General features: G+C 44.1%; 1 protein-coding gene across 3 annotated transcripts; it reads right to left on the bottom strand.

Annotated features, from left to right (window-relative positions):
* Positions 1-3881: 3881 nt before the first annotated feature.
* LOC120808267 (uncharacterized) lies at positions 3882-7099 on the bottom strand. Of its 3 annotated transcripts, none has more exons than XM_078093513.1 (7): positions 6941-7099; positions 6344-6664; positions 5459-5713; positions 5268-5360; positions 4886-4972; positions 4780-4808; positions 3882-4515 (listed from the first exon to the last, which is right to left on the bottom strand). In XM_078093513.1, the coding sequence occupies exons 1-7, from the start codon at positions 6999-7001 to the stop codon at positions 4450-4452; spliced, it is 912 nt and encodes a 303-aa protein (XP_077949639.1). In that variant the 5' UTR covers positions 7002-7099; the 3' UTR covers positions 3882-4449. The 3 variants fall into 3 exon arrangements, with proteins under 3 accessions (XP_077949639.1, XP_077949638.1, XP_077949640.1); XM_078093512.1 differs by having other exon boundaries at positions 5447-5713; XM_078093514.1 differs by lacking the exon at positions 5268-5360 and having other exon boundaries at positions 5447-5713.
* Between the last annotated feature and the right edge of the window lie 7211 nt (positions 7100-14310).

The following is a 14310-nucleotide window of genomic DNA, read 5'->3' on the forward strand; positions in this document are numbered from 1 at the left end:
CTGTAGATACGCGCTCTACATCATCAGGAGAATACGTCCTCTTCTCACTCAGAAGGCTGCCCAGGTACTGATTCAGGCTCTTGTCATCTCACGCCTGGACTACTGCAACTCCCTCCTGCAGGTCTCCCTGCCACCGCCAATCGACCTCTGCAGCTCATCCCGAATGCAGCAGCTCGACTGGTCTTTAACCTTCCAAAATTCTCCCACACTACTCCACTCCTTCGCTCTCTTCACTGGTACCGGTGGCTGCCCGCATCCAGTTCTAAACAATGGTGCTCATGTACCATGCTGTGAATGGATCGGGTCCAGCTTACATCCAGGACATGGTCAAACCCGACATCCCGACCCGCACTCTCCGCTCTGCATCTGCTAAACTGCTCGTCCCTCCCTCACTGAGAGCAAAACACTCGACAAGGTCTCGACTCTTTGCTGTCCTTGCTCCGAAATGGTGGAACGAGCTCTCTGAAGACACCAGGACCGCAGAGAGCCTTCACATCTTCAGACTAAAGACACACCTCTTCAGACTCCACCTCCACTAAAAGACTAACAAATTGTAGCACTTACATTGTACTTATAACGCCACTCATCTATAGCAAATTGTAAGTTGGCTTATTTGAGGAAATTGCTCTTTCTTGTTCTCCTGAGTTTGTACCCTATGGTTGAATGCACTTATTGTAAGTCGCTTTGGATAAAAGCGTCAGCTAAATGACATGTAATGTGATGTAATGTAACACAGCGGAACTTGTTTCTACTCAGAATCTTCAGCTGAACCGAACTGAGAAGTTTCCTGTGAAGGACGACGTTGATTTCAAAACGCTTGTTACGAGTTACTGGAAGTTTGTGAGGAAAAATTTCAGGAATTACACCACAGCTGCTAGATGTATTATACATTCAGGAAGCTACTTTTTTTCCAACCTTCTGATTGGGTTGGTGTTGGTCCGGTTGGTGTTGATCCGGTTGGTCCGGTTGATGTTGATCCGGTTGGTCCGGTTGGTGTTGTTGTTGTTGTTGTTGTATCTCCACCTAGTAAAATATATAAGGGCGCAGTGGCGAAGCAGAAAGACTGATGTCTTCATGTCTCCGTCCCCTGGAGCACCTCGCTGTGTCTCTACATCAGAGGCCCCCAATACAAATATCAAGTCCATAATGTTTCAGTACATTATGTAAATACTCACTGGTGACGGCAGACAGGAAAACATGAGCGAATCCACGCTCTGTTTCTCCTGATGTGACCTGTCTGCAGCCGTAACGACCAACGTCTCGACCTTTGACCTTCTTTAGGACCAGAGAACAATCCTCTGAAACGCTGAGTCTGTCTGATTCACCCGTTTCAACAACCTTCCCGTTTGCAACCAGAATTTCTGCTCGTTGGTTAAAATCACCCCGGACCCACTCAGTGGCTCCGCATGTTTTATCAACGATCAAATTGCCACAAGGAAAAGTGACTTCCTCCCCCTCTCTGACGGTGAAACTTTGTCCTGATGCTGATGCTGAGAAGATGAGAGAGACATTAAGAGAGTAAGGAGAAATAAAAACGACTTAGTGTCTGCAGAGATCAATTAAATTCAATTCAATTCATTTTATTTTGTATAGCCCATAATCGCAAATTACAAATTTGCCTCAGAGGGCTTTACAGTCTGTACACATACGACATCCTCTGCCCCGAAACCCTCCATCGGCACAGGAAAAACTCCCCAAAAAATGAAAAAAACATTCCAAGAGGGAAAAAAGGGAAGAAACCTTAGGGAGAACGTCAGAGGAGGGATCCCACTCCCGGGATGGACAGACTACAATGGATGCCATGTGTACAGAATGGACAATGTATAATACATGCAATTCCTATGACAGAAATTATTCATGTAATTGTGAGTAGTAAGCCAGGCGCACAGCAGGACCACTGCAGGGGCAACCACCATCAGATAGAACCACCATCCACAGAAGCCTGTGGGGAGGGAGAGCACAGAGACTTTAGGAGAGGGTAATGTTGGTTTATGAGTACAGTAATATGATTAATATCTAAAATAATGATGATGATGATGATGATGGCAGCAGCAGGCGTCAGCATGGCCACGGTAGGTGTCAGGACCAGGGTCCTGAAGGAACCACGATCTACGGAGACCTGATAGGGGAGAAAGCACAAAAAAAAAACTCCCGGAAAGAAGCTGAATTAGTCATGTGCATTAATAAAACTTGAATTATGGTAGAACGAGAGCGTGAGAGAGGAGCTTGGTGTGTCCTAAGAAGTCCCCCGGCAGTCTAAGCCTATAGCAGCTTAACTAAGGGCTGGTCCGGACTAACCTGAGCCAGCCCTAACTATAGGCAGAGTCAAAGAGGAACGTTTTAAGTTTTTCTTTAAAAGAGCTGACCGAATCTGCCCCCCGGACTGAAAGTGGAACCTGGTTCCAAGAGGAGCTTGATAACTGAAGGCTCTGGCCCCCAGCCTACTTTTTAAAACCAAGGAACAACAAGTAGCCCAGCATCTATGGAGCGCAGCTGCCTTGTAGGGCAATAAGGTGTTACAAGCTCTTGAAGATACAACGGTGCCTCACCAGCAAGTGCCTTGTAGGTGAGGAGAAGTACCTTAAAATCTATTCTTGATTTAACAGGGAGGCAGTGCAGAGAAGTTAATACAGGAGTGATATGATCCCTTTTCTTAGTTCTTGTTAATACACGTGCTGCAGCATTCTGAATCAACTGGAGAGGCTTAAGAGATTTACAAGAGCAGCCTGATAACAAAGAATTACAGTAGTCCAGTCTGGAAGTGACAAAATCACTTTGAGACAGGAAGTTCCTGATTTTTGATATGTTACGTAGATGAAAATAGGCAGTCCTTGAAGTCTTCTTTATATGCGAGTTGAAGGTCATATCCTGGTCGAAGAGAACTCCCAGATTCCTGACGGTGCAGCTGGGTACCAGAGCAATTCCATCCATAAAAACTGTATCACGTGACAGCTGGCTGCGAAGGCGCTCTGGGCCTATCAGGATAACTTCCGTTTTTTCTGAGTTTAGCATGAGGAAGTTGCCGGTCATCCAAGTTTTGATGTCTCCAAGACATCCACACAAGAGTTCATTAAACTCACGATTCACGAAACAAGCAGACTACTGGTGACTTCTTTAAAGGGTTTGTTATAAAATAACACTAATATTAATAAATGATGTTTCTGTAGTCATACACACATTCTATGTGTTCTTACCTGTAAACTGAAGCATCAGAATCAGGAAGAAAGAGGCTTTAATCCCTCTGAATTCAGCCATGGTTCCTCCTCTTCTCCTCACTGAGGACCTCTGGATGTATCCGCTGTACTTCAGAGGGAGTCACCTCCTCCTCTCCTCCTCCTCACGAGCGTCCTCATTTGAGCCGGATGATCTGCAACACTCGACCACGATATGAGGACACTTCACTTTTTTGGGGCCGGCTTGTTTGGAAAGAGCCGTTAGATGTTGAAATGATGGCGTGCAGCTCCAGATGTTGAAAGCAGCACAGAAACATGACGTGAAGCGAAGAGGTGGATGGAGGTCGTTGGGGGGGTGAAGTGTGAGGTCGGCCCGTTCGCTGCCTCCTGGGTGAAAGTCCTGCGCTGCTTTCATGTTCAGTTGGTTCCTTTTTGTGTCAAATTGTGTTTTCTACAATGTTTCATCACTAACGTAAAACGCACTTCTGGATGAAACTGCATCTTGTTTCCCATCAACAATAAAAAAAGAGACACTCCCAAACACGGCAGCAACGTTTAACACGGGGAGCCAATATTTTAATATCATTTTCAAATTTAGATATGAAAGAAATTCTTCATACAACACTTTTTCCACCCAAATGTGGCCTGCAGGTGTTTCACTGGAATGAAATAATGTTAAAATATTGTAATAAAACAGGCAGCACAGTGTAGCATGACGCTGTCTTTATTTATTGTTATCACATATTATAAAGACAAGTTACTGAAACACAAACACATCCCAACAAACATGTGAATGCTGAATGAAAGTGGATCAAAGAGAGTTATTCTGTTCACACAGACGTGAAACTGAGCTCCAGCTGCTGCAGCTTCACACATCAAACTGAAAATGTTAAGATCAACACTGAAATGATCAGCTGGAAGACAAACAAAGTTAAGAAAAGTTAAAATCCAGCTGCTGCAGACAAATTCATAAAATAAAAAATTTCCTAAAAAACAAAAAAAACAAAAAACAAACAATGCTTCATCACTCCTTTGGATCATATTCAGATTCAGACTTTAGTCTCAGCTGATTCCCGTCTGTGTAAATATGTTTTACTAATGAAGTCATTTGTTCCCAGAGAGAAGGAACCACCAGCTGCAAGTCGCTCGCTCACATGACAGAGAATGATTGATCAATATTGGACCTCAGCAGCCCAATGAAGGACAACATCTGGCTCCACATCAGCAGCTGGGACACCATGAAGATGGTGGTGGAGCTGATCTGCAGACGTGTTGCTCAAACTCCACCAGCAGGTCTCATGTTTTCATAGTTCACTGTGTCATCTTCTGCATCATAACGCACCTGTGAGAAACATCACAAAGCCACACTTTACACCCCCACCTCTCTGACGTGCTCCACCCTCCATGTAGCATCACCCTGCGGTTCCCCCTCATGTGGACACTGTGAATTCAGTCGCTAAGTGTTAGCTCTGCTAGCATTGGTGGGCCGTTAGCACCGTTAGCTGCTAGAAGCTCTAAAGCGACTCGTGTTGGAGTGAAGAAATACTGCAGATAAGAACGTCATGAAGCGATGAAGCGTTTCATTGTTAACTTGTTAAAGACTCACAGCGTTTTCTTCCGTCTGTGTTTTCCTCTCTGGAGACAAAAGAAAGAGTCGCTTTAGTTTCACCAGCAAAAGACGTCTCTCATCAAAATGTCTTCAGCTTCTTCACCTTTAATTCTAATCCACATGTTGACGACTACAAGTATTATTATGAGTGCTGCTAATCCAACGGACACGGAGACGAGCCTCCACCCGCCTGCAACGACAATCACACACATATTTATGTGCATTTAGTCTTAAATATCTACTTTACTCATATTTAGTTACATAAAAAACTTAAATGTTTGGTAAAACTCACCAGAAAAGCTCTAAAAAGACATTTATAAACATTCAAGTCTTAAACTACAGAGAAAACGTATTTTTTGTCTCAAAGAATTTAAATAAAAAAAGACCACTGAAAACAAATGTATTAAATCATTAAATGTGAGAGGATGAAAATACTGAGAGGAAGAGAGATTCTACATGAAGACACAAACACGTAGAGTCTCTACTTTGTGGTTCTGCTAAAGCTTCTCTGATTGCTGAAGTTGTCGTTGTGTCTCCTGCTTTTGTGTCCTCAGTGGTTGTTGTTGTTGTGTCTTCACCTGAACAAATGAAAACAACACAACTAAATAAATGAAACTTACAATTCACTAAAAACAGAATGGAAGTGACTTCAGAATATTCTTACCTGTTTTATCACCTGGGGGAGAAAATTGCATCACTTTGTCTCCATCGGTCACTTCACACGTCAATGAAGTGAAGCTTGATGTGTAAAAGAAGTGAGAAGTCTTAAAGGACAGAGAGGCGAAGCAGGAATCCTGTGATGTCTTCACTTCTTCGTTGTCTTTGTCCACATCTTGACCACCATTAGTCCACTTCACTGTGCGTGGACATCGTTCATACGTCCACACAGAGCATCTTAACGTCACCTCGTCTCTGTTCGTCTCTTCAGTCACTGGTAGAGACGGAGACATTATGAGAGAAAGAAGAGGAACTTAAGTACTGAAATCATTATTAAGGGTGGTCGTGGTGCAGGGGGTAGAGCGGGTGCGCTGGGAACCGCAAGGTTGGTGGTTCGAGTCCCGGCTGCCCCACGTCTCAAGTCGAAGTGTCCCTGAGCAAGACACCTAACCCCTAATTGCTCCCCGGGCAAAATGTAAAAGCCATGGGTTTAAAGTGTAAGGCCCCAGGTCAGTCCTTTGACCCCCCCTAGTGCCCGTCTGTCGCCTCCACCAGCGAACTCGAGAACAATGGTTCCTACAGGTATTTATAACAATGCTTAAAGGTGTGAAAGTCAGTGTCCACACCTCTGGGAGTGGTCTTCTGGTGAGTTCAATGTATTTGATTGCATTGCATCAAATACAATCATAACTGTACATTGATATCATTCTATTACAGTTGCAGATTTACAGTGGTTTTACAATATTGTCATTACTTTATTGATTACACAGTTTCACAATCATGGCTGTATTCTGGTGTACACTATATGCATCCTATTAATTTTCTGAACCGGGTCGTCAATTTATTTCTAATATCCTACAATATTAATCCAAATGTTTATAAACATTATGATATAAATACTCACTGGAAACAACAGACAGATAAACCTCAGCATCTTCATATTGTCCTCCTGGTCTGACCTGTTTGCAGACATAAAGGCCAACATCTCCAAGTGTGACCTTCTTCATAACCAGAGAACAGTTCTGTGAAACACTCAGTCTGTCTGATTCAGCTTTGGCTTTTTCAATCTGCCCGTTTCTAACCAGAACTACTGCTGAGCTGCTTCTTAAATAAGTGAAGAGCCACACAGTAGAGTCACAGTTGTTCTGGTCCTCAGTCACACTGTTACAAGGCAAAGTGACTTCATCTCCATCTCTGACAGTGACATGTTGTCTTGTTGCTGCTTCTAAGAAGATGAGAGAGAAGTAAAAGGAACAAGGAGAAATAAAACATGACTTTTAGTGTCAGTGTGAAGATCATTTTAGACACAACAACAGTTTACAAATGTGCCTCATTGTTGGTTTCTAAGAGTTCATTAAACTCACGATTCACCTGGATGGAAACAAACAGACGACTTGTGTGTCGTCTTTAAATGAAGCTTTGCTCATAAATAACATGAATATATTAGTAAATGATCTTTCTAGTGTTTCTGTAGTCATACACACATTCTATGTGTTCTTACCTGTAAACTGAAGCATCAGAATCAAGAACAAAGAGGTTTGAATCCCTCTGAATTCAGCCATGGTTCCTCTCCGTCTCTCGTCTCGCTGCTTCTTCCGTCTTAAAGACAAAGGATGAATCTACTTCCTCTTGTTGATAAAGAGTCACTTCCTCGTCCCTCTCGTCTCTCATACGTCACTTGTTGCTTCTTTTATGCACTTAAGGCGGACATGAGCAGGTGTGAAGTTCACACTGACATCAAGCATCTGGATTTAACACCAGAGACAATTTCACTAGCAAGGTCCACGCGCACCAACTGAACTGTTTAACAGTTTTATTTGCGAGATGTGAGCGATAGGATTTGTAAGTTGATACGTGTGGCGGTCGGATGGGTTGTGGGGATCCGCCGTGGCACCCGGGCACGGGCAACCCCCAAAAAATGTGTGAGGTGTGATGAGCGGCTTGAAGATCTTTGAGATCCGAGCGGATGTACCAGTGGTATACTTTGAGGGACTGAGGGCGAGTGGAGTGTGGAATGGGTCTCGAATGGACTCGGGGACGAGCGGCATCCTGGGGATTCTAGTACCAACTCTTGGCTACGTATAGCGCAACTGGGAGGTGTGAAAGCTTGGCATCCTGGTGCCGAGGGGTACGCCGAGTCGTTGGGGTGGCTGGGTGAGAACAGTGGGGGGTGCCAGCATCCCGGTACCGTGTGCACCGGCTAGAGCAACCTGCTGTGGTAGTAGGAATTGCCTACCTGGCACCGGCCCTGGAATCCCAGTGGCAGGTGCTCCTGCTACGGCCAGCTGGAAAGTTTTCTCTTTTCTACGATGTTACGTTACTATGTAACATCGTCGTGGCGCAGGGGCTAGAGAGGGTGTGCTGGGAAGCACAAGGTTGGTCGTTCGAGTCCTGACTGCCTCATGTTCCATTTCGAAAGTGTCCCTGAGCAAGACACCTAACCTCTAATTGCTCCCTGGGCAAAAATGTAAAAGAGCCATGGGTTAAAAATGTAATGTAGGTCGCTTTGGATAAAAGCGTCTGCTAAATGACCTGTAATGTAATTGTAGCCGTGATCCTGTCTTAAAGACAAATGATGATTCTACTTCCTCTTGTTGATAAAGAGTCACTTCCTCGTCCTTCTTGTCTCTCATTCGTCACTAAATGCTTAATTAAGTCAGTAATTTCCCATGATGCATTTGTGACGCCGACATTATATTAGTAAATCGTTTCTGCATTCAATGATCTGATGCAGCAACAAACAAACTGCATAAAAACTCTGGATGTATCCGCTGTACTTCAGAGGGAGTCACCTCCTCCGCTCTTCCTCACGGGCTTCCTCATTTGAGCCGGATGATCTGCAACACTCGACCACAATATGAGGACACTTCACTTTTTTGGGGCCGGCTTGTTTGGAAAGAGCCGTTAGATGTTGACGGACTGGCAAATCCCCTCCGGCTCCGTGGCTGTCTCAACCGCAGCGTGCCATGAGAGCCACCATGGGAGCGTCGGAAAGGAGATGGCGTAAATATAAACGACCTGACGACCTGCTTAAATTTCAATCTCTCCTCTCCTCGTTTTTTGCTTCTATCTCTGCTGCCAAAAGCTCTTTCTACCAATCCAAAATTGAATCTTCATTTTCTAACCCCAAAAAACCTCTTCTCGATCTTCTCCAATCTCCTCAAACCTCCTACCCCTCCACCCTTCTTCCGGGAGACTTGTCAACTACTTCACCAAGAAAATAGCCGACATACGCTCCTCCTTCTCAAACCCACTTCCTACTTCTCGCGTCCCACCGACCTCACCTCTTTCGCCTCACTTTCCTCTTTCACCGTGTCACGGCTCCTCCTCGGCCTTGCAGGGGCGGTTCCTCCTGCAGGCAGAGGAGGGTCTTTAGCGATTGGAGCCACCTGGGCTCTAGGTATAAGAAGGCCTCTAACCACTTCTGTTTTTTCTCTCTGCTCCTCCAGGTATGATCCTGTTTTGTTTGTTCCTTTGAAGGTTTTACGTTGTTCACACTCAGTCATGTTTACACATACAGATTCACTCAACCATGCACCTTACATACACCTTACACTATGACATTCGCACACCTCATTCCTTTTCTTTGTTTAAAGTTACTAGTTTTTGATTTATAATAAACTCTTCTTTTGATTGGCCTATACTTGGTGTTTGTGTCCCCTCACTCTTGCCACAGGCTATGAGCCGGCCTGTGACAAATGGGGGCTCGTCCTTAAGTTAAAGTTAATTATACTTTAGTCGTTAGTATTTGAGTACTCTAATAGTTTGCCTTATTTGGTTAAGGTTTTGTCTAGATTGTTTTGGCTTTGTCATTGATTATATTTGTTTACTTGAAGTTTGGTTCATGTTGATTATTGTTTTGTGGTTAACTTGGGTTAATCATGTTAGGTTAGATTGCCACACTTTTTGTTGAGGGGATGCTTTAGTTTGGCCAATATTGTTGGAGAGAGCATTGAGAGCCAGGTCTTCCTTTTGTTTGGTTAGCTTTATAGTTTGAGTTCACAATTCACTCTGCTTTTTCTGGGGTTTTGTTCAGATGGGAGTCCTCTCCTTTTGAGGCTTATCAGCGAGTATCAATAGGAGGCTCGTAGTGTTTTTGTTTTAGGTGGCAGTGAACGTGGGTAGAGCTTCCCTTGTTTCCTTTTCCCCTACATCGGCTCGGGAGCACCTCCGTGGATGTGGGGGGGCAGCCAGCTTCTGGTTGTCTTTCCACTCTGCTGGTTTTGTGTGCATAAAAACCCACCACATGTGACTGCACGAAGACTAGGGGCCAGTTAGTTAGTTTTTTTTGGAGAATAGTGGGGTGTGGCTCCTGTCCTTAAACCCAGACTGGCAGTAGGTGAATTGTGTACATTTTTTTTTTCCCTCAGAGTTGGTAATAGTTGTATTGGTTGAGGAAAATGGCTTCTATTCTAAGTGGTATTGTTCAAACTCCTTCAGAGGTAGCTTTGGAATTGTGTACTAAGGAGCAGTTAATTGAAATTGCTGACCATTATAAGATTGAGATTGATGATGGAAATCTTAAAGAGTCTGTCAAAGCTAGATTAAAGCAGGGTCTTAGAGAAATAGGTGTTCTTTGGGATAACTCTGTTAGTGAGGGTGCAAGTTTTCAGTCTAGCCTTTCATTAACTTTTGAGCAGCAGCGGGAGCTGTTGCAAATGCAGTTAGAGATAGCACGATTGCGGAATGTAAATAGACCAGAAGGAGTACAACAGTTTGACGTTTCACAGAATCTTCGTTTGTTGCCTAAATTTGATGAGTCAGATCCAGACACATACTTTACGCTATTTGATCGTATTGCAGAAGCTAGAGCTTGGTCAGATCTGGACATGACTATGTTGTTGCAATGTGCACTTACAGGTAAGGCACGTGAGGCTTTTTCAGCACTGAGTGTAGCTGACTGTAAAGTTTATGCTAAAGTTAAATCAGCAGTTCTGAAGGTCTACGAGCTCGTACCAGAGGCATATCGTCAACGTTTTCGTTACAGGAAGAAACAAGATTCGCAGACTTATTCTGAATTTGTTCGCGATTTGACTTCTGCATTTAATCGTTGGTGTACAGCTACTGAAGCTAGTACTTTTGAGGATCTGTCTAACTTGATCGTGTTAGAACAGTTCAAAAACTCTGTATCTGACCAGGTTGCTACATACATTAATGAGCGAAAAGTTAAGTCGCCAAGTGATGCAGCAGTCCTTGCAGATGAGCACAGGTTAACCCATAAAAGCCATTTTGAGTCAAATGGTGATATGCACTTTAAAAACTTTACTCCTAGGAATAGTAAGTCACCTTTTTCTGGAGCTTCGTTCCAAAGGCCACAGAAGTTTGGTTTTGGGGGACCTAAAGCACCATTAAAAGATAATACCTGTCGCTACTGTTTAGTTGAAGGACATTGGAAGAAAGATTGTCCGTTACTTAGATCAAAGAAGTTAGCTCAAGCTAAACCGGCTGTGATGGCCGTTTCTGGTACAGCCTCTGACCATCAGGGTGAGTTTTTTCAGCCAAAAGTTGAGTTTGGTTCTCAATCTCACCAAGGTGACTTTTCAGCTTTTGTTTCGGATGGTGTGGTGTCGCTGGTAGATGGCAACCACAATGTTCCAATTAGGATCTTGAGAGACACTGGAGCTTTGGATTCTTTTATTTTGGAGTCCATTTTGCCTTTCTCTAAGGTGTCTGATACTGGCAGTTGTGTAATGGTACGTGGCATGGGTTTAGTTCCATTCTCTTCCCCTTTACATGTAGTAACTCTAAAATGTGGTCTGGTAGCGGGTGATGTAGCGGTTGGGGTTAGACCCCAGTTGCCAGTAGAGGGAATACACATGATTCTGGGGAATGACTCGGCAGGTAGTAAGGTGTGGGCGGATGGCAAAATAAACATCTTTAAGAAGCAACCTTCAGTGCCCCCTGCAAAGGTATCTCCAGAATACAGTTGTGTGTCTCCTGAGGTATTTCCAGGGTGTGCTGTTACCCGCTCTGCCGCACTCAAGAAGATTGAGAGTAAGCCAGAAAGTCTCGAGTTGCCAGTTAAACTCCAAACTGAACAGTTGACTAGTTCTAGAGAGTCATTGATAGCTGAGCAAAAGGCCGATACTACCTTAACTGATCTGTTTGATAGAGTTGTTCCTGAGGCAGCGGTGAGGAATAATGCTCAGTGCTATTTTCTTCTTGAGGGACTGTTGGTCAGGAAATGGGTTCCACACTCTGTTCAGGGTCTAGGCGAACCAGTTTTTCAGATAGTTGTACCTACTGTTTTGCGAAACAAAGTGTTGCAAACTTCACATGGTGAGGTGGCAGGTCACATGGGTGTTCGTAAAACTTATGATCGCATACTCAGGCATTTTTTCTGGCCTCGTTTAAAGCGAGCTGTAGCTCAGTTTATTAAAACTTGTCCTACGTGTCAGCGCACAAGCAAGCCAAACCAGGTTGTGAAGCCAGCTCCTTTGTATCCAATACCAGCCATAGGACAACCTTTTGAGCATCTTATTATCGATTGTGTTGGGCCTTTACCACGGTCTAAGTCAGGTCATAACTACTTATTAACTTATGTGTCACGCAACGAGATATCCGGCAGCTTTTCCCTTGCGTACCATAACTTCAAAAGCAGTAGTTAAAGCATTAACTCAATTCATTTCTACATTTGGAATTCCAAAAATCATCCAGTCAGATCGGGGTTCTAACTTTACCTCCCATTTATTTGCTCAGGTTCTCAAACAGCTAAAAGTTAAACACAACAAGTCTACTGCGTTCCATGCCCAGAGCCAGGGAGCTTTGGAACGATTTCACCAAACTTTAAAATCTTTGCTTCGTTCGTACTGTACAGAACTGTCTGCAGATTGGGAGGAGGGGTTACCTTGGTTACTACTATCTGCTCGTGAGGTAGTACAGGAGAGCACAGGGTTCAGCCCAAATGATTTGGTGTTTGGTCATAAGGTACGGGGGCCTTTAGCAGTGCTGCAGGATGGTTGTTTGCCTGAAGAACCACCTCGGAACCTCATTGACTATGTAAATGGATTTAGGCTGAAGTTGTATAGAGCTGGAGAACTGGCGAAAGAAAAGCTAAAATGTTCTCAAAAGAAAATGAAATTGAGATATGACCGACAGGCGGAGTTGCGTGAGTTTACTCCCGGTGATCGTGTACTTGCTCTTTTGCCTCTTGTAAGTTCACCTTTTCAGGCAAAATACTGTGGTCCTTTTAATGTGTTGCGCAAAGTGTCAGATTTGAACTATCTTATTGAAACTCCGGGGTATAGGAAGTCCTCTAAATTATGCCATGTGAACCTGTTAAAATGTTATCACTCCCGTGATCAAAGCAAAGTGGAGGGAACTCGAGTAGTGAAGTCAGCGTTGACTGCTGCTCCAGTCACTGTATCTTGTGGCTTAAACTTTGTGGATGGGGGAGAGGAGGAGGTCATTAGGGTTTCTGATGAAGTCCTGCAGGGTCGGTTGAAAAACTCCCAGACTTTGCAAAACCTTGGGGTTTTGGTAGATCATTTAGATTTGGAGAAACGTGATGAATTGGTAACTCTAATTAGAAACTACAATGTTTTGTTTTCTGACACTCCATCACAAACCCATTTACTAGAGCATGACATAGACATCGGAGATGCGAAGCCTATCAAACAGAGATTTTACCGTGTACCTGAGGAGAAGAGACTAAAATTGGAAACAGAGGTACAGTATATGTTGGACAATGGTATTGCTGAGCCATGTTGTTCCGATTGGGCTTCCCCCTGTCTTCTTGTAAAAAAGTCTGATTCCACTTTCAGACCCTGCACTGATTATAGAAAAATTAACAATGTTACCAAAGCAGACCTTTAACCTCTTCCTAGGATGGAGGATTGTATTGATCAAGTTGGGTCTGCAAAGTTTGTTAGCAAATTTGATCTTTTAAAGGGATATTGGCAAGTGCCCCTTACCAAAAGGGCTGGTGAGATTGCTGCTTTTATAACACCATTTGGCTTATTCTCGTACACAGTGATGCCTTTCGGTTTGCGGAATGCTCCAGCCACCTTCCAACGGCTGATGAATCGTGTGGTCTCAGGTCTGGAAGGCTGTGCCGTATATTTGGATGACGTGGTCGTCTACTCTGACTCATGGGAGGAGCATATCTGCAGAGTGCAAGCCTTGTTTCAAAGACTGGTGTGGGCCAGGTTGACCATCAATTTGGCAAAGTGTGAGTTTGCCAAAGCTACAGTCACATACCTAGGCAAGGTGGTTGGTCAGGGTTTTGTTTGTCCCGTGGAAGCAAAAGTCCAGGCTGTGAAGCAGTTTCCACAGCCCTCTACAAAGAAGGAACTTGTGCGCTTCCTGGGAATGGCGGGGTACTACCGTGCTTTCTGTAAAAACTTTTCGGTAGTAGTGTCCCCACTGACAAATTTGTTGAAGGCTAAAGCTGAATTCATTTGGTCCACCCACTGTCAAGAGGCATTTGATGCAGTTAAGGCTCTTCTGTGTTTGTCGCCTGTGTTGGCAGCACCAAATTTCGAGAAACCTTATAAATTACAGGTAGATGCCAGTCAAATCGGTGCTGGGGCTGTGCTTCTCCAGGAAAATGATGACCAAGTTGAGTGTCCAGTCAGTTTCTTCTCCCGGAAATTTAATAAGTATCAGCAGAACTATTCTGTGATTGAAAAGGAGGCTTTAGGTCTCATTTGGGCTCTACAGCACTTCGAGGTCTATGTTGGTTCCGGTTTGACCCCTTTAACTGTTTTCACTGACCACAACCCCCTAATTTTTTTGAAGTCCTTGCAAAATCCCAACCAGCGTTTGATGCATTGGGCTTTGTTCCTGCAACCGTTCAACCTTGATATTAGACATATTAGTGGCAAGGATAATATCATTGCTGACGCTCTGTCCCGTGCTCCTGTAACCTAG

Source organism: Gasterosteus aculeatus, chromosome 18, assembly GCF_964276395.1.
Source record: "Gasterosteus aculeatus chromosome 18, fGasAcu3.hap1.1, whole genome shotgun sequence".
Lineage (NCBI taxonomy): Eukaryota > Metazoa > Chordata > Actinopteri > Perciformes > Gasterosteidae > Gasterosteus > Gasterosteus aculeatus.

What these genes read in the sequence shown, in the direction of transcription:
- LOC120808267 (XM_078093512.1), bottom strand. Translation starts at nt 7,001, where the DNA reads ATGGCTGAATTCAGAGGGATTCAAACCTCTTTGTTCTTGATTCTGATG. An exon ending in AGCTTTAGCAGAACCACAAA is followed by an intron (nt 4,973 to 5,267) that starts GTAGAGACTCTA and finishes TTGTCGTTGCAG; the next exon opens with GCGGGTGGAGGCTCGTCTCC. An exon ending in CACAGACGGAAGAAAACGCT is followed by an intron (nt 4,516 to 4,779) that starts GTGAGTCTTTAA and finishes TGTTTCTCACAG; the next exon opens with GTGCGTTATGATGCAGAAGA.